The sequence below is a fragment of the Oncorhynchus keta genome, chromosome 34 (genome assembly GCF_023373465.1).
Source record: "Oncorhynchus keta strain PuntledgeMale-10-30-2019 chromosome 34, Oket_V2, whole genome shotgun sequence".
Lineage (NCBI taxonomy): Eukaryota > Metazoa > Chordata > Actinopteri > Salmoniformes > Salmonidae > Oncorhynchus > Oncorhynchus keta.
The window spans coordinates 36,064,292-36,091,993 of record NC_068454.1 but is presented as its reverse complement, the minus strand read 5'-3'; the positions used below and the strand labels follow the sequence as shown (position 1 = coordinate 36,091,993).

Below are 27,702 nucleotides of genomic sequence, written 5' to 3'. Positions count from 1 at the left end.
GAGTCCTGATTATGTCTCTGCATTAAATCTGCCGGAGCGGATGGTTATGATTTAACACAGAGATCTCAGCATAGGGGTGGTGTGTCCTGCCTGTATATATCATTCCAATACCCAAGAGTGACGGCGCCATATGTCTGTGAAGCCCTGTCTTTGTGACTGTTATTACAATGTTTCCTGGCACAGCACATAATTGACGCGAGGTGAGAGTCTTATTGTCATTCAAATGTGACTATTATTTTCAGGTTGCTTTGATTTAACTTTGGAACAGTGAGAGAAATGTAGCAGCATCTTCCCCAGTGTTATGGTTGGCAGAGATTGTAGGGATGACAGATGCAACCAAGTCTACGGGAACAATGGCTATGAATATTTATCACCATTCAGAAGGCTCCCCATATATCAAGTGTTTGAAATGTTCAAGCCTCATATTAGACAAGGGAATAACACGTACATAGAGCAATGATGAAACAATATTCATATCTACAGTACTTTTACTTGGAAATTCTGCTTGTAATGCCAGTGCATAATGATGAGCGACTTTAATCTTGATCCAGGGCAGCTTCACATACAGTAGAGCAAACAGACGGTTACGGTCGGTGTCATATGTTGTTTACGTGGACAAATAAACGGCTGTTTTGGCTATTTCCCAAATATATATTGAATTGTAGCATTTTTTCTTTTTGAATCCCTTGAGGATATGTAGTTTTGTTTTACACAATTCAACCGAACAGTATTATCGAGAAATCCTTCAACATACAGATCGTTTCATGGACTATATGTTACGTGTCTGGGATTGTATCTTAGTTCTCACTTCTCTACATCCTTAAATAGTATAATAGTGTTGTTTTCTAATTTAAACCCCCATGGACAGATAGTAACATTGAGAGGACAGGACAAGACCAAATACCTGAAGCAACCAATGCTTTACAAGGAGGAGTAAGTGTGTTATAGCGTATCATGTTCATCTAATTAAAGAAATACAGTATTTTAGTGCTCTGAAATATAGCACCAAACATACTGCATTAGCAGACAGTATGTCACTGTGCAGTAGTTGTGAGATCTTTAACCTTTTACTAACTATTGCATGGAGATTCCAGTGGGTGTACAGTATACTAACGAAAGGGTTGAAGAAAGTCCAACAATAAGTGGCTTCTTTCAATTAGTTGTTATAACAGCCTTTTACACGCAGTCAAATTGTCCCACCATGCCGTAATCAGAGTAACCCCTCTTTATGCCCTGGAATCAGTCCCTCAACGACAAGCAGTTAAGCAATACACTTGATCATGGTGCGCTCAATTCATCAAACAGGGATGCCTTGGTGTGGCAAAATGACAGAGTATTGATGAAATGGTTGTAAGTTTGTGCTAGTGATTTGCCCTAGGCTAGGACTGGAGAAGTGGTTGAGCGAGAGGAGATGATTAAAGGGAAACTCCATGCTGTTCAGAAGAACAGAGCAATCGGGGGGCCTGCTCTTCCCCCGGCTGGCACGGCTCTCCGGGGAAGCCTGCAAAGGCCCGGGTGTGATGGGGCCAATGTATCTCATTAATGTATTGACAGATATGAAGAGGAGCAGGGCCTTAATGGCAACACCATTAGTTAGGATGAAGGAATGATCCATGGAAGGAGACCCTGCTAACAAGAGACGAAGAGGAACCTGGTGTGAAGCTGCCTGAAATGATTCATATCAAATCCCTTGATGATTACAGCAATGTTCCTCCAAGTAAAACATCAAATATCGGCGTATAATAGCCATATAATAGCCATATAATAGCCATATAATAGCCATATTAATAGCCATATTTGTTTTTTCAAATGACATGTAGTTAGTTTCAAGTTATACATAGAGGTGAGTGGTACAGAGTGCCAGGGACTCATTATGAGATAACAACTTGCGGTGGTGTTGCTTGTGGTTGTGGTGTGTGTGCATGTGTGTCTGGTGATGGAAGGGAATGTGTTATTTGGTGACTCTCATGTGAGAGCCAAACTGTCTATTTGTGCTGTGGCTGTACCGCTGTACACATCTGCAAGCAGAGCAGAGTGATATCGTGACATCTTCAGGAATAGAAATGACTTCCTTCTGTTTAGAACTAAACACGGCTGTGAAAGAGCCTGGTGCCATGCCATCTTTCCCATCCTTCTGCTGTCTGACACTCAGCACATTGTTTCACAATATCAACTATTTGTGGATAGAAAGTGCTAATTCAAGAACTGAAATAGAATAAAACACCACATGACTGATCCTTGGATTACAAGGTGAGATGCAGTTCCTTTGGAAAGTATTCAGACCCCTTGACTTTTTCCACATTTTGTTACATTTCAGCCTTATTCTAAAATGGATTAAATAAAACAACACACAATACCCCATAATGACAAAGCAAAAACAGTTTATTTTATTTTTGCAAATGCATTAAAAATAATAAACAGTAATACCTTATTTACAAAATTATTCAGACCCTTTGCTATGAGACCAGAAATGTAACTCGGGTGCATCCTGTTTCCATTGATCATCCTTGAGATGTTTCTACAACTTGACTGGAGTCCACCTGTGGTAATTTCCATTGATTGGACATGATTTGGAAAGCCACACACCTGTCTATATAAGGTCCCACAGTTGACAGTGCATATCGAAGCAAAAATTAAGCCGTGAAGTCAAAGGAATTGTCCGTAGAGCTCCGAGACAGGATTGTGACGAGGCACAGATCTGAGGTAGGGTACCAAAAAATGTCTGCAGCATTGGAGGTCCCCAAGAACACAGTGACCTATATCATTCTTAAATGAAAGAAGTTTGGAACCACCAAGACTCTTCCTAGAGCTGGTTGCCTTGCCAAACTGAGCAATCGGGGAAGAAGGGCTTTGGTCAGGGAGGTGACCAAGAACCCGATGGTCACTCTGCCAGAGCTCTAGAGTTCCTCTGTGAAGATGGGAGTAACTTCCAGAAGGACAACCATCACTGCAGCACTCCACCAAACAGGCCTTCATGGTAAAGTAGCAAGACGGAAGCCACTCCTCAGTAAAAGGCACATGACAGCCCGCTTGGAGTTTGCCAAAAGGCACCTAAAGACTCTCAGACCATGAGGAACAAGATTATCTGGTCTGATGAAACCAAGATCGAACTGGCCTGAATACTAAGTGTCACCTCTGGAGGAAACCTGACACCATCCCTTACGGTGAATCATGGTGGTAGCATCATGCTGTGGGGATGTTTTTCAGCTGCAGGGACTGGGAGACAAAGATGAACGGAGCAAAGTACAGAGAGATCCTTGATGATAACCTGTTCCAGAGCTCTCAGGACCTCAGACTGGGGTGAAGGTTCACCTTCCAACAGGACAACGACCCTAAGCACACAGACAAGACAACGCAGGAATGGCTTCGGGACAAGTCTCTGAATGTCCTTCAGTGGCCCAGCCAGACTTGAACCTGATCGAACATCTCTGGAGAGACCTGAAAATAGCTGTGCAGCAACGCTTCTCATCCAACCTGACAAAGCTTGACAGGATCTGCAGAGAAGAATGGAAGGAACTCCCCATATACAGGTGTGTCAAGCTTGTAGCGCCATACCCAAGAAGAATCGAGGCTGTAATCGCTTCCAAAGATGCTTCAACAAAGTAATGAGTAAAGGGTCTGAATACTTATGTAAATGTTATATTTCAGTTTTTTATTTGTAATAAATTTGCAAAACTGTCAAAACCAATTTTTGCTTCGTCATTCTGGGGTATTGTGTGTAGATATGAGGAGAAAAAAAAAATATTTAATCAATTTTAAAACTTGGCTGTAACGTAACAAAATGTGGAAAAAGTCAAGGTGTCTGCATACCTTCCCAAAGGCACTGTACATCAAATATCTGGCAGTATTATAGAATGTGTGACGTCTATTTCTGGAGTAGAGCCTAGTATCTCCTCAGTGAGATATCCTGTGATGGAGGCATGATAATAGAGGCATTTGCTAACTTGTCATCTGTTTGTTCATCCTCATTTCCCTTGAAACCGCCTGGCAAATGATTTAGCATACAAGTAGCTCTGGAGACCGTGAAGTCGAAGAAAACACTAAACCGCTTGTATCAAACCCATTGTGATTCGGAACATTCTGAATGTAGTCTCGGGTGGTTATCCAAGATTGCTGGCATTTGCTGAATTTGTCAGGCTACCATTTTCAACCATCACATTTGTATGCTTGAGTACCACCCTTTGTTCAGAGATTCCTAAATACACTGTCAAATCATGTAAAGACTACCCATCTTTACACTGTTTATTTTTATGTGGTTTTGGGGGAAACTAACAATTATGTTAGAATCTGTGGAATCTACATAATAGCATGGCTGGAATGGATAAATGCAACCACTATGAGAATGGATACGTGGATAGACCTACTTACTTCCATTAAGCCGTATCTAAAACGAGAATGCTTCAGAGGCTTAAAGTGACTTTGCACTGCAGCTGGTTTATGTATGGGTCAATACTTTGAAAAAGGATAGAATGAAGGGTTCCAGGCCGCAGTATGACCCAGGCCACCACACCGGCATTTCACATTTGTTCCCATGCGCATGGCTGCAAGTCACAAGATGATCTGTGCAATATTGTTTCGCTTGCATGAGAGACTTCTTTCTATAAGACCAGATTCTACGAGACCTAAAACTATTATGCTCCAGAGAGAAATAGGTAAACATTATATATATTATGAAACATAGTATACATATAAGATAGACTATGAATAACTGTAATTACAAATATAACAGGCAGCGTAGAAATGACTGAGATGGAGCACGAGACCAAATTCAAAGGGCAGCATACAAGAGAAGCTGCAACAAACAGACTGTTGTCGTGTTCCAAGATGATGCTCATCTAGCTAATGAAGATAGACTGTAGCTTGGTTTCTATGGCACTGCTCTGGAGTTATCCAATTTCCTTTACTGCACATTAGGCGCCACATCCATGCACAGCTAGAGGACTTCAGTCTCCCAAAAGCAATCAATGAGGCCAGCACAATTCATTTACAGCCACACAACTGAATTAGGGCTGGCGAGCGCATGGATTTGCAAGTACATGGAAATGGACATCAGCCTATCGAGTAACCAAAATACAAAGCAAAGAGTATAATTACACAGAAATAATCCACCGAATGGAGTTAACCAACCTCTTGCAACATCCCCGTTCAGTTGTACAACGATTTATGCTGACGCCGAAGCAATAGTTTGCTAAATCCATGTTGTATCACGTACAGTATACATTTCCAACTAAAAGGTTGTAAATAGCACCTAAACATTATTTTAAAATTCAATCAAAAAACTTTTTTGCTTCCTGTTTTTCCCTGTGATTGAAAAATGACCTTGGAATACATTTCATGACAAGGACGCCCCAGGAGAAGACAATGAATAAAACAACTTATACTAAATGGCACATTAAAGGCCTGCCCTATCATCAAACACCAGCCGTTAAAGGCCCTCTCTGCCTGACACTCTGTGGTGCCTTCATCTCCCTTAGGACGTTCAAAGATCCATTCCTCTCACAGGACTGTGATGGCGGATGGTGACAGGATGTCAGGAAATTAAGCAGTCATGGCTCATGGAGCCTGGAGGTGGACCGGCTCTTCAGGGCTTCCCCATAAGCACTGCAACACAGCCAGACAACAACAGACCCTTCCTGAGTTCCTGCCATCCCTGGCTCAGCTTGCATCCTTTGACTAGCTAATTCACCGCTGAAGTCAGACACTAACTCCAAATCAAAGGACTCCTTAGCTTTGGAAACATGCAACATCACCGGGAATGTCACTGATAATTATGATGTTATGGAAGTTAAAGGAAGACAGTGAGTGGGACGACAAAACAGCGGAAGTGAAAGAGGAGGCCTCCCACTGGGTATCAGACACCTCTGATGGTGAATAAACAGATGGGAACAGTGACATTGATAACTGCTGCAGCTGTGGGGACTGCAGCTACTGTATGAGAGACCACAGGATCCGGGTTAATAACTGTCAGTTACCTGGCAGAAGGCTGGTTCAATGAGGGAAATACACGTCTAAGGTATCTGGATGAGCAGACACCCCCACAATCCCAAGCCGAATGCAAACTGCAGCAACCTACTGCCTTAGAGATAGCGGTTCATAAATGAATTTAGGGCTATCACATTTATCATGGCCGCTTCTGGATGGATATTTCACTTGTCTGACTATTGATGGTTAAAGTTAAAGAATGATAAGGTTACACTGGGGCCAATATGTCTGCACTCTCTGTTTCCCCAAAGCCTTTAACTTACAAGACATTATATCTTTACTGTTTTTACGTTGCTTATTAAAGCATATACAGTGCATTCGGAAAGCATTCAGACCCATGGACTTTTTCCACATTTTGTTACGTTACAGCCTTATTCTAACTTTGACTAATGTATACATAAAAAAAATGAAAATAAGGTATTTCTGTTTTTATTTTTTTTTAAATACATTTGCAAACATTTCTAAAAACCTGTTTTTGCTATGTCATCATTTGAGTATTGTGTGTAGAGTGATGAGGGGGAAAATAACATTTAATAAATATAGAATAAGGCTGTAACGTAACTAAATGTGTAAAAAGTCAAAGGGTCTGAATACTTGCACTGTAACTCACAACTATATAACCTATAACTCACAGATCATTGAAAACATTCTGACAGACAACATTATAATCCCTTCTCTGTGGCCAGTGTGATTAAGACAGTCCAGCTTCCCATTACATCCTAATGATGGGCTTTGCACAAATAAATGCACACCAGTGTGTCTGTTTAAAGTAACTGCCCAGTGTTTCCAGATTTCTATTAAATATGACCTGTAATTATTTACAATATGACTGAAATAGTTTAATAAGTTGGGTAAATTTTGGCCCATTCCTCCTGACAGAGCTGCTGTAACTGAGTCAGGTTTGTAGGCCTCCTTGCTCACACACGCCTTTTCAGTTCTGCCCACACATTTTCTAGAGGATTGAGGTCAGAGCTTTGTGATGGTCACTTCACATTGTTGTCCTTAAGCCATTTTGCCACAACTTTGGAAGTATGCTTGGGGTCATTGTCCATTTAAAAGACCCATTTGCAACCAAGCTTTAACTTCCTGACTGATGTCTTGAGATGTTGCTTCAATATATCCAGATAATTTCCCTGATGATGCCATCTATTTTGTGAAGTGCACTAGTCAATCCTGCAGCAAAGCACCCTCACAACATGATGCCACCCCCTTGCTTCCCTTGCTTCACGGTTGGGATGGTGTTCTTCGACTTGCAAGCATCCCCCTTTTCCCTCCAAACATAACGATGGTCATTATGGACAAACAGTTCTATTTTTGTTTCATCAGACCATAGGATATTTCTCCAAAAGTACAATCTTTGTCCCCATGTGCAGTTGCAAACCGTAGTCTGGCTTTTTTATGACGGTTTTGGAGCAGTGGCTTCTTCCTTGCTGAGCGACCGTTCAGGTTATGTCGATATAGGACTCATTTTACTGTGGATATAGATACATTTGTACATTTCCTCCAGCATCTTCACAAGGTCCTTTGCTGTTGTTCTGGGATTGATTTGCACTTTTTGCACCAAAGTACATTCATCTCTAGGAGACAGAATGCGTCTCCTTCCTGAGCGGCATGATGGCTGCGTAGTCCCATGGTGTTTATACTTGCGTGCTTTTGTTTGTACAGATGAACGTGGTACCTTCAGGCGTTTGGAAATTGCTCCCAAGGATGAACCAGACGTGTGGAGGTCTACAATTGTTTTCTGAGGTCTTGGCTGATTTCTTTTTATTGTCCCATGATGTCAAGCAAAGAGGCACTGATTTCGACGGTAGGCCTTGAAATACATCCACAGGTACACCTCCAATTGACTCAAATTATGTCAATTAGCTTATCAGAAGCTTCTAAAGCCATGACATCAATTTCTGGAATTTTCCAAGCTGTTTAAAGGCACAGTCAACTTAGTGTATGTAAACTTCTGACCCTCTGGAATTGTGATTTTATCCCTCTGCAAACAATTGTTGGAAAAATGACTTGTGTCATGCACAAAGTAGATGTCCTAACCGACTTGCCGAAACTATAGTTTGTTAACAAGAAATTTGTGTAGGGGTTGAAAAACGAGTTTTAATGACTCCAACCTAAGTGTATGTAAACTTCTGACTTATAATAATAATAATATATGCCATTTAGCTGACGCTTTTATCCAAAGCGACTTACAGTCATGTGTGCATACATTCTACGTATGGGTGGTCCCGGGAATCGAACCCACTACCCTGGCGTTACAAGCGCCATGCTCTACCAACTGAGCTACAGAAGGACCACTGTATGTTAAATAGCATATTTTCTCTGTTGAAATGCTGTAGGTGTACCCCAACAATAGAATGGTTTGGGCGTATACCGGTTATTAAAAATGCTGATTGGCCAGCTCATCCTTCTCATCCTTCTCAGGGAGATGACATCATGTTCTATGAGGAAATAGCCAAGCATTTTTTAAACTGTCTGTTTGAGATACAAGTTTGAGGTGGGGTTTTGGAACAATATTTTCTCCAATTTATGCTTTCGCCACAAATACGATTATAGGATGAGTCAACAACATTTCTTGGATATGAGTTAACTTTTTAAAGTCAGACTTTCATTGGGCAGCTCCTTTAACATCCTGCCTCTCGCCACCACCACTACAGTTCACAGCTTTATTATTGAAAGAACTCTATGATATCATGAAACTGAGAGAGGACGGCTGTCTCTAGAAAGCCACTGTACTCTAGCAACTTTTTATGGAGCCAGTAGAAACCGACTGAGAACCAGCCAGCACAGCAGAGAACTAGACACCCCCTGACGACAGTGCACACGGATCCTCATAATGGAGACCCTCATCAGGTGTCCTTGTCTAGCCGTCAGATGTCCATAATCAACCTCTGTCACTCAACTCAACATCTAGAGGGAATCTCCAAGCGGGCTAATTGCCCAGTTATTCATGAGGCAGTCTGGAGGCCTCATTTCACTCTGTCTGCCATTTGAGCAACCGCCCAGACACCACCACCACCACCAACCACCACCCCTCTCAGAGTTCTCCTCTGCCAAGCTCTGATGGAGTAGGTCACCTGGTTATTGCCTGTGCTCCTCCAGGAGTTGACTCCATTAGCTAAGGCAATGTGAGGTCTCTGATGTGTCTGTGTAGATATAGTGGGTAAGGGAGGAAAAACATGGACCGGCCTCTAGGGAAGAGTCCTCACTACCTGAAGGAACCGCAGCTCCTTCAACTCCCTCGTCTACAGCACCGGTCTTGGTGGTACACCTGACTGCTAATACAATGTTTAACAGCCAATATTGTTACAGAAGACCATAAAACACTGAGGCCATGATCAAGGTCTCAACAGCTCCACAAATACATTGCTTTGTAAATCAAAACACAGACTTCTCTGTAATAACATAAAAAGGTTATTTGAAAGTTGACTCTTTTGGGAGTAATATCTGAGACAGTGGCTGAGATGGAATATATATCAGGTTTACCGTTGGGCTTTGGATGTCACTGTACTTGTTTACAACAGTAGTTGCCAGGTAATATACAACCATACCTCGTCTTTGGAAACTATGAGTCTGTAATTCTTTTTATTTAGTGACAAAACATTAGGGAGCATGGCATAGGAGACAAGATGTGACAAAAGGGCCCAACACAAAATGATTTAGGTTAAGAGTAGAATTCATAAAGCTTACACTGTGTTGCATTGCACTCCAGACAGTCCTCTGGTAAGCAGCATAGCAATGGGAAAGAGAAGCATTTTAATTAAATAAAGTGAGACAGTGGAGGAGGAAAGAGGGAGGTACACAAAGACATTACATTCAAATGCATACATCCAAAGACATCAGAGTCCTTCAAAAAGAGCTAAGAGGAGGAACACAGTTAAGGGAAATCATAATTACTATTCATTAATGAAATTGATGGAAGAAAATGTAGATTTTCTTATAATGGGATTCTGGCTTTAGCCCGAAGCCATGCAGAACATTATTTTCTCAATCCATTTAAGGATATTATTTTCCTGAGTTACAAAACAATGTATTGACTTTCAATTGAGTCCATAATTAAAATAGTGCAGTCCCAATGAAAAGAAGGTACAGTATGTGGTTTAATATTATAAAGGTGTTGGATTTTAACATGATCAGCAGGAAATGCAAACGCATAGTGTATTCAAAGTTTAAAAAGGCTTCTAAAGTTTGTAATTTCCTTTAAAAAATGTCAGAGTTGGTTTGCCCTAATAAAAAATGTGTCAACCCCTACAAAAATGTCCATTAATTATAATCCACCTAATAATTCACATTTCCTGTTGCTGCAGGATTATTTTTCTGCTGTGAGAAACTGGTCAAATCTGTACATCAAACAAATATCGAATACATTTCGAATTAAACGTTTGAGGTTTATTGAGAGAAACATATTTAACCTTGGATTTTGGTCTCATACAAAAAATAACCCTGCATGATAGTGACATACTTTTCAAATTGGTCACTTTGACAAGCCTTAAATGCTGGCTCTCACATTACCATCTGCATATATATATATATATATGAGAGAGAGAGAGAGAGAGAGAGAGAGAGAGAGAGAGAGAGAACTGTGGTAAGGATAATCCATGATGAGAAATGTCCCTCACCTGAATTGGACTGTCAGCTATATGTTGACCTCTACCCTTAGCAAAACATCAAGTTAGGTGTCACTGTCAAGGTTGTATGAGATGAAAATCGGAAAAACAAGATCTAATGAAACAAAACAAAGCTAATCTGATCGAAAGCAAAGGTTTACTTTATACAGCAAACACCTGACTTTGTCAATCTCACAAATTCCATTAATCTTTTCTGTCTTATTTGTGAGGTACACATAGACAGGAAGGGCACAGGATGCTGCACACTTCTCTTTGCCCTCCAGGGTAAAGCTGATGATTTGTTAACAAACACGGATCGATAAAGAGAGAGTGAGTGAGGCCTGAACGGAAGACGAGCACAAATAATTAATTTCCGGCTCCGGGGGCCCTACCATGGCAAATCACCAGCTTTAATAAACAGTGTCAAGGCAGAAAGACAAATGATGTTTACTCTGAAGCAGTGGTCCTGTGGGCTGTGAGTGGGCTGTGTGTCTCTGCTTTTCCTTACCAGTCTGTCCAGGCTGGTGCCAGCTGCAGTGGTGGGCCGCTCCTCTGGGCTGTAGGGCCTGAAGCGGGCGTTGAACACATCCGAGACGCCCCGGGTAGACCTGCCGCCCATTCCTGAGGGCTTTGGTTGGCCGCAGCCTTGAAAAATCTGCAATTACACAGAGAAGGACATCCAACTGTTGGATTGCAAGAGGAGCTAGAATTACTTGGGATGTGGAAAAGAGGGAAACACAATGTTTTGTTAAGGCCTTGTGGATCCTACAGCCCCCATATTGCCAACATGACAGTGCTCAAAGTCACATTGATCTAACCAGAGCCGACAGGTTTTTCAACTGGTGCAAGACCAGCCATATATAATATCATGGAGTTAACTTTTTAATGGATTATGGGCAATTCAACACATATACTTTAAAGATAAACAAAGCTGCATCTGCATCGTGAGAAAGCCAACAGAGCATTTAGCCTTGAACGAGAGCAAGCACCCAACATGCGTGGGCTGAAGAATCTCTTCACAACCACTTCAGTTTTTTTTGCAATGACTACAATTTTGTGGGCAAGTAAAATGCAGTAAAACACTGGAAACACATTAACTACTGTTAGTTGAACTAAGATTATCTGACCATGGGGAAACATGTAATTCAAATACAAAGACCTAAAATTTGATATAATTAGAATGGGTAGCAATACACACCTAAAACATGATCCAGTTGGTTTTCAAATATAAACTGTACGTGACAGAATACAGATGTGCCATCCTGCCCTTGTTCTCTACTCCCACATTAAGGCTGTAATGCCTTTTAATTAGTGTGTTAATGGACTCTACCCAGAAAACCGGGAACATTTCCAGAACATTAGCTAAGATTCCCATTAAGTTCAAAACATGTTTTTGATAACGAAATCATTTTCTTAAATGTATACATTTAAAAAAAACTGAATATCCTTTGAATGTTCTAGCGTTCACTAAAATGTTGTGCATAATATCTGTAACAACCACCACAGAACATTCCTCAAAAGTTCCAACTCAGGAGGAGTGCAGACCATCCACCGCTTCCAAGTATATCTCTCGCTAATGTTCAATCTCTGAATAATAATGTAGACGAGCTCAGGGCGAGGATCTTCTTCCAAAAAGACATCAGGGATTGTAACATACTCTGTTTCACAGAAACATGGCTCTCTAGGGATATACTGTCGTCGTCCATACAGCCATCTGGGTTCTCAGTACATAGCGCAGACAGGAATAGAGAACTCTCCAGGAAGAAGAAAGGCGGGGGTGAATTTTTCATGATTAAACACTCATGGAGTGACAGAAACTCAAGTCCTTTTGTTCACCCAACCTAGAATACCTCACAATCAAATGCCAACGGTATTACCTCCAAAGATAATTATCTTTGGTTATAGTCACAGCCGTGTATGTTCCCCCTCAAGCTAATACGACGAAGGACCTCAAATAACTACACTGGACTTTATGCAAACTGGAAACCACATATCCTGAGGCCGCATTTATTGTAGCTGGGGATTTTAACAAAGCAAATATGAAGAAAACAATACCAAAGTTCTACCAACACATTGACTGTAATACTTGCGCTGGTAAAACATTGGACCACTGCTACTCAACTTTTCTAAAAGTCTAAGGCCCTTCCCCTGCCCTCCCTTTGACAAATCTGATCATGATTCCATTTTGCTCCTCCCTTCTTATAGGCAGAAACTCAAACAGGAAGTACCAGTGCTAAGGTCTATTCAACGCTGGACTGACCAATCGCAATCCATGTTCCAAGATTGTCTTGATCACGCAGACTGGGATAGGTTCCGAGTAGCTTCTGAGAATAAAATTGACGAATGCAGGGATACGGTGACCTAGTTCATCAGGAAGTGTATAGGAGAGGTTCTACCCACTGTGGCTAATAAAACCTACCCAAACCAGAAACTGTGGATAGATGGCAGCATTCGCGCAAAACTGAAGGCGCAAACCGCCCTGTGCAACTGGGTCCTGGAGGAGCCGCCCCAAGGTGGTGAAGGTAGGAAACAACACCTCCACTTTGCTGATCCTCAACACAGGGGCCCCACAAGGGTGCGTGCTCAGCGCCCTCCTAAACTCCCTGTTCACCCATGACTGCGTGGCCATGCACACCTCCAACTCAATCATCTTCTGTGCCCATATGAATAACCCCTATGATCTAACTGGAATGATGAGATAGGTGTTCTTCTTCTATTTTTTTGTTTTATTATATCACTGCCATACGGTGTTCAATCTTGTCGAGCCATCTTGTGTCAAGAGGACCACAATGGAAATAAGTCCACGACTTTATTGTGTGTTATCCTCAATGATTTTATTCATGTGTATGTATGGCTGTAAAGTTGTATGTGTGCTTGTTTTTAAAAATGGTCAAATGAATAAATTAATAAACGACAATCAAGTTATCCTAAGGCCATCATACTGTTAAATAGCCATCACTAGCCTGCTTCCACCCAGTTACGCAACCATGCATCTTAGAGGCTACTGCCCTATATTCATAGATTTGGAATCATTGGCCACTTTAATAATGGAACACTAGTCACTTTAATCATGTTTAAATAATGTTTACATACTGCTTTACTCATCTCGTATGTATATACTGTATTCTATTCTACTGTATTGTAGTCAATGCCACTCCAACATTGCTCAAAACATTGCTTAATTCCAATCTTTAACTTTTTAGATACTACTGCACTGTTGGAGTTAGGAGCACAAGCATTTCGCTTCACCCACAATAACATCTGCTAAACAAGTGTACGTGACCAATAACATTTGATTTGATGATTTGAAGTTCTCATTAAGTTTCCCGGTAATGTAATACACTTAAAAAAAACATGTATTTAACTAGGCAAGTCTGTTAAGAACAAATTCGTATTTACAATGACGGCCTACACCGGCCAAACCCAGACGACACTGGGCCAATTGTGTGCCACCCTATGGGACTCCCAATCACAGTCAGATGTGATACAGCCTGGATTCGAAACCAGGTGACACCTCTTGCTCTGAGATACAGTGCCTTAGACTGCTGTGCCACTTGGGAGCAGTAATAAGACAATATACCAGTAATGCAAACCAAAATTGGTTCTATGAAAGTTGTGGCAAATGTTCTAATAACATAAAAACTGTCCAGTCGTGCTGATGATTATAGAATGTTTGTATAAAACATTCACCTGATGTTTGAATAACTTGTACATTGTGTTATTACATTACCTGGAAACCTAATGATAACTTTTGGGCAATCCAGTCAGAAATGCAGAATTTAGACTAACTGTAATGAATCAAACATTGTCTAAAAATGTACTGTTAAACTTTAAAAAACACACCCGATATAATTCCTACTTTGAGACGGCTGATATGCCCCCCCGTCTTATTTTTCATGATTTGAAAAGCAAAACTGATCCTAGATCATCACTCATAGTCTTGTAAATAGTGGCCCAGAGGATGGGTGAAGTGATGGTGAATAACCCAGTTACCAGTATTTCTCTGGGTTACTTATGTCTAAGAAGGATAAACAGGAAGCATGGAATTCATTATTGACCATACTGCCAAGGTTAAATACTGAAAAAAATATGTAAGAGAGCTTCCCTGGTGGCGTAGAGAATAAAAGACCTGGCTTGGGATCCAAGTATTGCAGTTTCCAAGTACTCCACATGTGCAGATTGAAAACATATGAAGTGTAAGAAATATGGTAGGTGTTTGTATGATTAAATGATCTTCAAATGTCCTATGAATTAAATGAAAATGCCATATGTCACCTACAATACAGTCCTCAAATGAGAATTGGCATTAAATCTGCATTGAAACCTAATGGGGATCTATTCCAATCTGCTATAAGGAGCTACAGATTTGCATGCTGAGAATGTTTTGGTAATATTAGGTCAAACTTAAATATTGCATTTTCTAAATGTTGTTGAAATGGAATATTATGTTAAACCTAAAACAAATATACTATGAAAGTCATATAAAATGACTTATTTGGAAATTGTGGAACATTGTGCAACATTGTGGGAATGTTCTGTGCAACCTGTGCAAATATCACAATAATATTATTGCAAAATACCCAGACAACTCCCATACTTTAAATGGTGTGGGACATTTAAATAACTTGGACCAGGTGTTCTTCTTACAACATTATAGGAATGTCCTGTGCAACCTAACTTAAAACATTGTATGAATGTCATCACAACTGAGCATATTTTGTGTTTTGGTAACGTACGTGTCTCTTGTAATGTTCCCGCACTGTTCCCACAATCTAATTATGTAAATGTTCTGGTAACCTTTAAGTAGTACACAGCGTTGTACGAGATCTTCAGTGTCTTGGCAATTTCTCGCATGGAATAGCCTTCATTTCTCAGAACAAGAATAGACTGACTTGTTTCAGGAGAAAGTACTTCGTTTCTGGCCATTTTGAGCCTGTAATCAAACCCACAAATGCTAATGCTTCAGATATTCAACTAGTCTAAAGAATGTCAGTTTTATTGCTTCTTTAATCAGGACAACAGTTGTCAGCTGTGCTAACATAATTGCAAAAGGGTTTTCTAACGATCAATCAGCCTTTTAAAATTATAAACTTGAATTAGCTAACACAACATGCCACTGGAACACAGGAGTGATGGTTGCTGATAATGGGCATCTGTACACCTATGTAGATATTCCATTAAAAAATCAGTCGTTTCCAGCTACAACAGTAATTTACAACATTAACAATGTCTACACTGTATTTCTGATCAATTTGATGTTATTTTAATGGACAGAAAATGTGCTTTTCTTTCAAAAACAAGGACATTTCTCAGTGACCCCAAACTTTTGAACGGTAGTGTATCTCATTCTGGGAATTCTTTGAAGAACAGATTAAATGTGTTCTTGGAACATTCTTGCAACATCAGACAAATGTTTTATACAGTCATCAGCACGACCGGACAGTTTTTGTGTCATGAGAACTTTTTCCTAACAAATGCTCTCGGGCGTTTCACAGAAACAATTTTGATTTTCTGGGAAGACACCTTGTTGGGTTCTGGGAATCAGTTTGACTAATTTGGTTGACATACCCTGTAGGAGACTTGGACACTGTTATCTTGCATATTCATGATGGCCTCCGAAATCTTGACATCAATGGGTTCCATGACAGACTCGATGTTGAAGGGTCCCTCCAGCCTCTGTGCCACCAGCAACATGGCATCTGTCGAGAGAGAGAGACAGAGTGAGAGACAGAGTGAGAGCGAGAGCGTGAGAGATTGAACACGAGCGTGCGAGAGATTGAGAGAGAGAGAGAGAGAGAGAGAGAGAGAGAGAGAGAGAGAGAGAGAGAGAGAGAGAGAGAGAGCGAGAGAGGAATTTAGCCACAATGACTGCCAAAGGCTTGAGTTGGAAGACTTATGTGTCCAGAGAAAGCAGATTATCTTCCATTAGCATTCAATGCTTTGCCTTGGTATCACTAAGACAATTAAAGTGTCACTTCAGCAAAATGTATTTGTATATTTATGCAACATACAAAACACCTTTATAATTTCCTATTTGTCAATATTCATCATTAACTGTCACACTTGTCTAAGAAAGATGCAGCATCTCATCACAGCGTCTCATCATATCAAATTGTTATACTGTATGTGTTTGGCATTTGAAATAAATTACCGCATCCAGTCACAGCAATACATAATTGTATATCATGAATGCTTCTGGGTGTATATTCAATTTCTATGTAGATCAACTCAATAGATTCAATATAAATGGAGTTATACGAAATAAAAAGAAAAGCGATGATTAGTCGTTGATTTAATAGAATTTCCCAAAGCGAAGCACATTGAGGTCTTATTTACTTTCGCTCCGGGGCACGGATGCTATAAGGTCACCACCTCATTAATATCACTGTGTAGACTAAAACCATACGGCAATGTCTGAACTGTATATGATTATCACAACACCGCATTTACTTACAGCATTTTAATCACCCCACACTGGTCTGGAATTATAATAATATCATATGATCCTTGAATCAAAGAGATCAATGATGTCCAATTCAGAAGAAGTATTATCACGCATACAATATCACACTGTCTTTCTTAGTAATTATACTGTATCAGAACATTTCCTGATTCTCATTGCGGTCTTAGCCCTCCGGAGTTGCCCTTTACAAAACCATGAGCTAATTGTTATTGTCATGGAACAGAGCTGCTGTGCTCTATCTTGGGGGGATATCCATGTTAATGTGGGACTGGGACTGTCTGTCTCTCTGTGTAATGACAGTTTGGAGTGGGCATATGGGGACCTGGCCAGCTAGTAATAATAATAATAATAATAATATATGCCATTTAGCTGACGCTTTTATCCAAAGCGACTTACAGTCCATGTGTGCATACATTCTACGTATGGGTGGTCCCGGGAATCGAACCCACTACCCCTGGCGTTACAAGCGCCATGCTCTACCAACTGAGCCACTAGTAGCCCCAAAGGGGAACAGCGAGGCCTGGGTAACACTGCTCTAGGGCTCTTGTAGAACTTCTCAGTCATGCCCAGGCAGTCTCAGCCAGTAGACCTCCCAGGACAGGACCTCACCACCCACACACTGTCATAATTACTATGTCATTCCCTATCTACTGAATGAAGTAATAATTTAATTTAGGGAATGGAAAACCATTGACCACAAGTCATAAATTGATATGCATTACCATGATGTTTTTCCCAGGCGTGTAACCTTCCCAAAATCACAAGTCATTTATTGTTAAAATACATTAAAAAATTGGTTCTATGATGCGGCTTTGTGTTACAAATCCTTTGGCTTGCTGCCACAGTCTCCTCTTCATCATTCAATAAGCTGTTTTTGAGAACATTTGTTGATTACCATGCTCAAATGGCAGAACTACAATAGACTGTAATCATAACAAGATTAACAATTTGTTGACACATTATTTTCCATAAACATTGAAATGACTGGTTTGGAAATCATTGCTTACTTGTGTAAAATTATGTAAAAAGGGAAGCTTTGATGATTTCTTTGGATTTCAAATAAGTTATAATCGTGAAACTCCCAGTCTCCCATAACTACTTTAGATGTTTGCAGAATGAGGCCACAGTGGTCTTTGGGGACCTGCTATCACTAATGGTAAGGAGAAGAGCTGGCTGGGCAACGTTACCTCAGTCATCTCTGGTGCCATTTCCTTTACAATTATGTCTGAAGTCGGCCCTTTGAAGAGCACTTGTGTTTGTTTACACTGGGGCGGCAGATAGCCTGTGATGCTTGGTCAGAAATCCATCAGCACACTGGCTAAGGTCAGGGGTCAGGGACTAACTAGGTTCATTTTGGTTTCCTAGCTGCAGTCTGTGAAGTACCCACAAGCAAAATGAAGCTCACCGTATATTTTCATAGGATGTGGATCCGGATGTCGTAAGGCAATGACACGTTACATTCAAAGAACGTATGTCAACAAAGCTTTACGTACACACATTGCTAAATCTAACAATGTCAGTATCCAAGCTAATAGTGTAAATGTAATCTGAATGCATGCAGCAGGCCTCAGGTATGATGTAGAGAAAAATAAAGGTCACACAACTCAAATTCAAATGTTCAAAAAGTGACAATCCAGGTCAGGGCAGCCAGTGGCGAGCTCCTCCACAGATCTCCCATGCAGAGAGTGAATGGAGTTGCCTTCAGCAGCACAAGGAAGATGGCAATCTTTCCCAGCCATGTGGAGTTAAGATATGTTCATCAGATGGGCACTACAAACACAGGGAGCCCAGGATGCAACGCCTCATCCCACACAATCCCCAAAGAGAGAGAGAAAGAGAGAGGGGTGAAGAGAGAGAGGAGTGAAGAGAGAGAGAGAGCACGCAAAGAGAGAGAGAGAGAGAGAGGGGTGAAGAGAGAGAGGAGTGAAGAGAGAGAGAGCACGCAAAGAGAGAGAGAGAGAGAGAGAGAGAGAGAGAGAGAGAGAGAGAGAGAGAGAGAGAGAGAATGAGAGAGAGAGAGAGAGAGAGACTGGTGTAGTGTATACTGCTAGCAAGGAGCCAAGACAGTGATGCTGATTGGGTCAAGTCAGGGCAGGGCAGGACAGGGCAGTCAAATTGCAGTTAGCCACAGTGCTGCGTCTCTGAGGAGAAGGAGGCACGCGGTAGCGCTCTCTACCTACATGGAGAATTAATGAGTCTCATTTATGAGGAGAGCACAGAGTCTGGTCCACTGTGACTGGGCTGCTACTCCTGCGTGCCAAGCTCAGCTCTCCCTGCTTCACTTTTGTAGTGTGGAGATAGGCCACCGGCCAACAGGATGAAATCTGGTTATCATCACCACACAGCCATGAAAATAGCGCCCATCTTGTCCTATTCTGAGACAGGAGGCCAAAAATGATGATGAGGGAGCTGTTAGCGACAGTAGTTTCTTCCAACATGAACACACTAAAGGAAAGACAGTATTTTCCTGAAATTGAATTATATAAACATAGAATTTTTTTAGAGGCATGTTCATTTATTTTTGAATTGAACACTCTATTACAGTAAATTGTAATACAACCACACAAAAAGGAAAACCCTGTCCTACAGACAATCTCCTATTTTCAGCTATCGAAATTGTTGCCCCTAAAATAGAGGCTATCTGCTAGAAAAGCTCCAGCAGACAAGGACAAATAAGGAAAGTGAAAAGGCCCATGTATGGCTCTTTACCTCTGAAGAGATCCCTGAGATGAAAAATGGCTCTCATGTAATTTGGATTCTGTAAAGCATAGCTCATCTGTGGTTCACTCAGCCAACTAATGGTGTTATATGACACCGTAGAAGAAAATGGGCAGGGGAAAGCATATTGTTCCTTGGTCACAATTTGTCCTGATAAAAAAGTCCTTGAGCACACGTACGAGTGCGTGCACATGGTGTGCCTGTACGTACGCACACACACACAGACACCAGAGAGAAACAGATGAGACTATCCACAGCTCTTTTGAAATATTCATAGCAATGATACACATAAAAAAAGACCTTCCAAGATTGGCTGAGTTAAATCTTTTTCTATCAAGCCATAAAAGCTTTGCGCACATGGTAATTGCCTTTCCAAACACCCATTTATTTCCTAAAAGCTCTCTATTCATTCACAGAGATTTCAAATGGCCACACCACACCAGATAGTAGCAAATTCCTGATACCAATGTTCTGTGGAGACTTGTTATTTTGTTCTTTCTAGCTGTGCAGAAACACAAAACAACAGACACTTGATTTTCTGTCTGATTCATAGATCAGACAGGCTATTTGACTTGAAATGCTTACACATAGAGTTAAATCAAATGTAACATGCAAGAAGGTAGTTGTTGCTGGTTTGAATGTACGTCTGGGGGAGATTTAAATGCGCACTCTGAATCTGATCGCGTGAACCCAAACGCTGACGCCACCGGCACTTCTATCATGTTCAGGTCTACAACTGGAGGTCTGACACAGGTTGCCTTTAATCTCGGGATAACACTGGGGAAATGGACTCGTTTTAAAACCCACCCATGGATATTTCATTGACAGATAAAACGATCTGCATAAGAAGACGTCCTCCCCAGGCGAACGACAAAAATAAGGCCCCTCGCGACGACCAGTAATCCTATGAGTCTCGTGAGGATATGGATCGGAGAGACAACTCTTGCACACTATTCAAAGACTGTTGAGGTGCATTGAAAGTATACCATTGGAACTTCTGAAATAGCGCCACTTGTAAAGTAGGATCAAATTCCCTGGGGTTTGAGCATAAATGTATCGAGCAATTAGGCATGATTTATGACAATTGTGTTTTATCTGATAATAGACAAATAGAAGGAAATGATGACATAGGTAGAAACTGATTATATCCTTTGAGCTGCACTACTATTCTGATGTAGTTCTTCAAAGCAAAAAAACCTTGAGTCCTGGCATGCATCCTGTTTGGGCAGAAACTATTGGAATTAAAGCCGATTATCTAGCATTTCCACTTGCTTATTAAACCTACATGAGTGATCATTGCCTTCAGCAACACAGAATAGCAACCTATACTGAATGTACGTACTAAACAGGAATATAAATGCAAGTGTTAATCAGATTTGTCTTCATATCCGACATGCAATTATCAGTTGTAACTGTATAATAGCTCATAATAAGCATGTATTTTTAGCTATAGAAAACCTACGTTCTCAGGAGCACCAGTGATTTGCTAGTCCTAATGAAATTCTGCAGCAGAACCCAATAGCAGGCCATTCTCCAACGGATCCCGTTACTAATGGGGTGAGGGATGTCATGGGGATTGTCTTTGAACCGAGCATCTGTCCAATGATCTCTAATGCAGGCTGACAGGGGTGTTTCAACGATTTTGCCCACAAATATGTAGAGGAAATCCTTGCTTCCAGTCGACATCAATTTTCTCCTCGTAAAACCACATATTTGAGAAGTTGGTAACACATGATTACCACAAAACCCAAACATGATCTGGACAAAGTATCACCTGCTGAACCGCTCTGAAATCAGAAAAGGAATGGATGTGACGACGCAATGAAAATGATTTATTTCCCCCGCAATGACTCCAGCAGTCATTATGACACCCATTTCTCTCTATATTCGGCAACTCTTTTACAAATCTTGTTCAAAATTATGGTGAAAAAGTAATTCCATTCAGGTGAATTATGATTATGTCTGAGCAACAGGTTCACAACCACTGTTTTCACACACTGCTGCCTTACTTCATCGAGAAAACACACAAAACAAATGCTTTCTTGCTGCGATGTCTGACTTCAATCTGGCGACAGATTACGTAAAGACATTATTTCACAGGCTCTACCTACAGTACATCAGGAATGTATTCTTAATGTGTTTGGGTTTGTGTTCTAGCAAGGCAGGGCTCATTAAAGAAGCAATTTCTTCTAACAGCTTTGACTATCCAACCCTCACCTTTCCCCACAGCTAGGGACATTAATGGATTCCAGGATTCTATCAACTGTGGTCACATATCACAAAGGGTATAAGATTACTTATTTGTATTTGCTTAACCCCGTGTCCCTGTGTGGTGGAAGTGGCCACAAAGATTAGTCCGAGAGCAAACAACCATTATAAACCCATTTAGCCATTCCAGTGGTGGGGTGAAATAGCACTGGGAGACCATGCTAAATCGCCCCCTGCTCAGAGGTCTGCATGCATCACCAGGAGGGGAAAGTTCAGACCTCACTGATTTAGCTATAGGCAGAGAGGAAAACTAAAACAATCTAATGGAACGGAATAGATGGTTTTATACTTAAGGTTGGTTCCGTTGCTACATCGCATCACAAAGGGAGAAAATACAATTTCAGGGCAAGGAAACTGATGTTGACAGTCAGATGAGCTATCAAAATGAATCTTCATATTCAATGAATTCCTCGGTCTCCTCAGCAGTGGGTGGTACGAGTCTCTACACCTACATGATGCTGTCTAAATCACAGCTCTCGAATGAGACCTCATGGCACCTGGCCTGGGTCTACTGCTGAAGATACGTGGTTCTCTCTCTCTCTCTCTCTCTCTCTCTCTCTCTCTTTGACACCCACACTACCCCTGATTGCACCTTCAGTTTTATTATTAGATACAGTATCAAATTTCAGGTCAACTCCGGCATTTCTTCTATGCATAAAGCCAGAACTTACACAAGCTAAAGAGTGAGCAACGGAGAGAGGTAAGCTGCGCAGACTATCACTAAAGAGAATCCAGACAGGGATGCTACATGTCTTTTCCAACTCACTTCTTTTGTCGTGAAATGCCAGTTGTCTGCCTGATACAAAGCCAATTACATCCATCATAATGATCCATTAGTACTGCAGATCCAAGACGGAGTATGAAATGTCGCTTCGAATGGCGTATCTGCCTATTTTGTATTTCAGTCAGAGAGTTCCGTCTCAAAGTATAAGTGATTCTATCCTATTTTTGGAGATGGAAAAGCATGATCATCACAAATAATAAGCAGCACACCATGCAAGTGACTGGTGCACACCTAGAGTCCTATGTCCCATGAGAGAGAGAGAGACGGACATAGCTTAATGAAACACTGTTGCGTTTAGGTCCCTACTTCATTAGCTGCTGTGGTGTTGAGGCATAAGTGGCAATTCATTATATCCATGTTTAAACCTATGTAAGGACACACAATTAATTAACAATATGATCACTATTTCCATTTCCTTTAGTGCGGTGCCCTTGCAGAAGAGGAAATCTTTTGGCCCAGTTGTCTCATTCTCAGCCACGGGCAGTCCTCTCGTGGCGTGTTGCTGAGATTATTTATTTTCCCTTCCTCTTCTATATTTTATTAATGAGGAAATCTTCACAAAGGACAGGAAATGTTTTTCATGAATTGTGAGGTTGTGACTGTCTCCAGTTACCCCGGTGAAACAAATCACGCAATTAAAAAGAAATGAGCAAACAAAATCAATGCAGATCACTTACACTGTGGTGACCTACGGCCTCTAGAGAGAACGATCCTAGTCAGTATTGCAATGAAGCACAAAAAATAGAAGAAAAAGCTGTGGCACCGCTGTGTAAGTACACCTTTGGATGGTCCCAGAGTATTAGCACATGGGTAGGGCCTAGTCTTGTGTGCATTGCAGTAGTCAAGCAGGAAGGAAAATCACTTTCTATCACCTGTCAACACACACAAAAATAAATGATAATGACACGTGGGGTGTAAACTAGAGAGGGCCACATATATCACCACAGCATGTGACGGATGTTCAAACGCCATAGGCTGATCGAGACATCAATTCTCTAGGACAGCCAAATACATAACCTCTTAAAAAGTGTTTCAGATATATGACATTTTAAAACATTATTCAATAAAAAAAAAGGACGATTCCCTTATATGAAAACACTTCAAAGGCACCTCAAAGACATGCAAATATAAACAGCCATCCCACAAACTGAGATTCGATGCATATTTCAAGCCTAATGTATCATGTAAACCAAAACCCTGGAGGAGTTGGTGAATCCAGCATACTGTATGTTCAGTGATGAGTGTTCAGGTGTGAACTGACAGATGTTCAGTTAGCTTCCCCAACGCTTCAGATGATTCATCCCATCAAAAAAAAAAACATCTGACTTCTCATCTAATCTTACTTCACATGACATTCATCTACTGCTTTTCTATTACTTGTAGATAATATGAACATACATTTTGTAAAACAAAAAAAAAAACCCGGGAGTGATCTGATTCACATGCATGCCATAATTCTGTTTCAGGGATGAATGCAGAACGCAGGTTGAATAAAGGATGATGTCTGCCACCTGTTTCCATAATTCATAGACTGAGCCACTTGTGTTGATTTTTTGTCATGCAAAATAGCAAGAGGTCAGAACAAATGGTTCCAATGGGAACAAATGGATTAGAGACTGGCTAGTCAGTGGAACCAATATAATCCATGATTTATGCCTTCTATTTTAATTACATGAATACTTGAGGAGGGAAAACAAAACCCATTTTGCTTGAATTCAGCTGACAGATTTGCATATTTAAACATGGGTCCTTTATACTGTCTGATTCATGTTTGATGTGCAGGCAGGTATGCATAGATAAAACCTCTGAAAATGATCTTCAAGGCTGTAATGTTTAATCTGATACCATTTAACACTTGGTTTAGTCTGGAAATGTGTTATTCAAATTGACTTGGCTACTCTACTGATATTTTGATACGACAGATTTTGATATTATGCCATATATTTTTGGTATTATAATATTTGATGTGTATGACAACAGTGCCATGACCTTCTACGATCAATCAATCTCTATAGGTACAGCACCTTTCCACTCCTGTAATTCAGCCCTTTTCCTTTAGCCTGAAACAATCAAATGAAGTTCCGCTTATTTTAGCCATGAATTCTACTAGATTCACTGAACATTTCACATGTGGTTCTACGTGAAATACCTCAGTCATATTTCATTTGCTTGGCCCATTTGCTTCCCGCCTAAGGCGAGAAAAGGGAAAGAAGAAAAAGTACAAACCTGCTGGTCTTGCCACCCGAGAGAGAAATAAAATAAAACAAACCACATTTTATTTTTTGAAATAAATGACTGAAAGCAAGTTCTTGCAAGGGTATACAATTTGGATTGGGTTGGCAGTGAGGTCTGGCTATGTACAATAAAATATACAAAAACACACAGAACTCAACTGATTTGTCGCGGCACATACTAATAGTCCCATCGCTCGTAGTACACAGTGCCAAGCTTCAACTCTATTTTCATAAATAACATATTGAAACCCTTTCAGAGAGGAACAAGAACATTCAGACACACCAATATAATGGGAGCTTTATACAGCCTCTCGTCTTTTCCCCCCTGTCCTCGACGATGCATAAACGGAAGCCGCGCATTGGCACACAGCTATTATAAGAAGAGATGGATGTTTTGGAGCATTCCATATTTCGCTAGCTAGACTGAATGAATGGAAGCAGAAGCACAGCTGCACTGAATGAACATCTGTTTTGGCCTGCTTTTGGCAGAGGCACCAAAGTCCCTCCTCTGCCCCCCACCCCCCACCACACATTCACACTGAGGATAAATGAAGGTTAGGCTGAGGGTAATGTGAATGGCTGTCTTTTTGTCCAACTTTTGTCAGAAGTTCCAATGCACTGTGTCAGAGAGTGTTATTTTCTGCTGGTGGAGCTCTAGCAGTGAGGAGGTGCTGAGGGAAAAATCATTGCTATCGGGAGCTCAGCTTCCAGCTGTAAAGGATTTCTCACTTCTTGGTTGAATTAGCTTTTCACCTTTCCGGTATCTCGTCTTCTCTGGTCAGCGGAGCAGACATACGCTGTTGGGTGAGATAGATGCCACTGGAATCAAGATGAATATCTTTACTTAAGCTCTGTTGCCAGTTCCATGTCAGTCTCCCAGGCTTTTGTGTTTTATTTCACTCTAAAGCCCTGTAGACGCCAGCTTCTCCCATTCTATTCACATTAACTGGAATAGCTAAAGGTTTTCATGTGAGTTAAAGTATATTACTACAATGTAGCCCTATACGTGGATGAAAAGACATGTTCAAGAGTATGATAATCCTATATTGGTTTGTGAGCTTGTATGCAAACTCAATGGATTTCAGCATCACGGCAAAAACCGCCAATGCCCTACGCTGCAAAGCAAAAGCCTGCGTACGATCATCCGGCACATGTGAAAGAAGAAACCCGCGTTATTAGAGTTTGGAGTTAATTTTCACGGGGTCTATCCTCCTCTCAACTACTTAAGGAACAGTGAGAAGCACAGGGGACATTTGGCAGACACGCAATCACTATTGTAGGCTGTGAAAGCCCAATCGATATCCTCTGTGCGGTTGGACCTTGAGCTAATTGAAAATCTTTCAGCCTATAATGAATATGAAATGTCAGAGAGCCAAACTGACATTTAATCTCCACCCCTGGAACAATTCTCCAATTGAAAGTATGGAAATGTTGACATCTAGAAAAAACACAGTATTTCAGTTAGACCACCCAATTATCAAATAGAAGGACATAAAACGTAAAACTGTTAGATAAATCGTATAAATCTTGTACTACTGGACCTTTACTGTAGTGACTGATGTAGCCTACAGTAGAGAGCTATTGAAGTGGCCAAGCTCTGTAACAGCGAATCGTACAGTGCATATACAGTAAACCCACACCATCAGCTCTACATTTAGTCCTGGGTAACAAGACTCTAATAGTCAACCTGATGCTACCATTGAATATTAATCTGACGGATGTCACACTGCTCCACCAACACCTCAATGCGCTGTACTTTACATTGGGCCTCCGATGTTCTGACATGGAACAACTATCGAGAGAGCTGTGGCCCCATTTCAGCTGCTTGTTTCTGACAGCAGCATGCTTGTCATGTGTCTCTAAAGAGCAGATCGCAGCTCGACTGCTCGGCTTTAGTTCACTTCAGCAGTCTTGGCATATCTAAATGAAAGCTCCAAACTGAATTAGGTAAGTCTATTAAAAAAAGTAACTGCCATGTTGTATTCATGTTTGTAATCTCCCCGAGTTTAAACGAGCTCCTGTTGAACTGCTTTCCACAAAGCTCAGCGTTTCCCACAGTGTGCTACTATCCCACAGCAAGTCCCCATTTAACACAGCATGAGCCCACCAGCCAATGAGTTATGGCGTTTTCATCCAGTATAAATTGTCAAAGAAAAAATGAAGATTCAAACAGTAAAACGAAAATGTACCTTCTTATTATAGTGCCCAAGTTGTGTCCGCGGGACTCAACACAGACAAATAAAACATGAATGACATCTTACCGTAAAATGAAAAACACAGACAAACAATTCAACACAGCACACATTTTTTATACAAAGGCAAAGGGAGGGGTCTTACCGATGTACTGGTTCCACTCTGGGTCCAGATCGGCCTGGTTGGCGAGACAGCCCTTCATGACGTTCAGACAATAGTTGTTACAGGGCTTCACGGAGGACATGGCTTGGCAGTATGGGCAGTACATCATCTTGGTCAGTGCTCGGATACACGCTGGGGTGCTGCTCACCTAGTGGGTGGATATAGTGTCAGAATAAAGATCAGCTACATAACAGATACGATATACTGTTTTACACAGATACGATATACTGTTTTACACATAGGATACAGCAAACTGTAATTTCCTGTCTTGGATGAATAATAAGATACTAG

General features: G+C 41.0%; 1 protein-coding gene across 2 annotated transcripts in view; it reads right to left on the bottom strand.

The window, feature by feature from the left end:
- The window catches only part of LOC118367017 (glypican-6-like), a 112,309-nt gene that overhangs the window by 22,292 nt on the left and 62,315 nt on the right, over positions 1-27,702 (bottom strand). Inside the window, exons 4-7 of one of the 2 annotated variants that reach the window (XM_052493750.1) lie at positions 27,394-27,559; positions 16,158-16,288; positions 11,098-11,244; positions 9,673-9,702 (exon numbers count right to left, since the gene is read on the bottom strand). In XM_052493750.1, coding sequence (XP_052349710.1) covers positions 9,673-9,702; positions 11,098-11,244; positions 16,158-16,288; positions 27,394-27,559 — 474 coding nt within the window. The remainder of the gene's footprint in view (positions 1-9,672; positions 9,703-11,097; positions 11,245-16,157; positions 16,289-27,393; positions 27,560-27,702) is intronic. The other variant, XM_035749943.2, reaches the window with a different exon arrangement.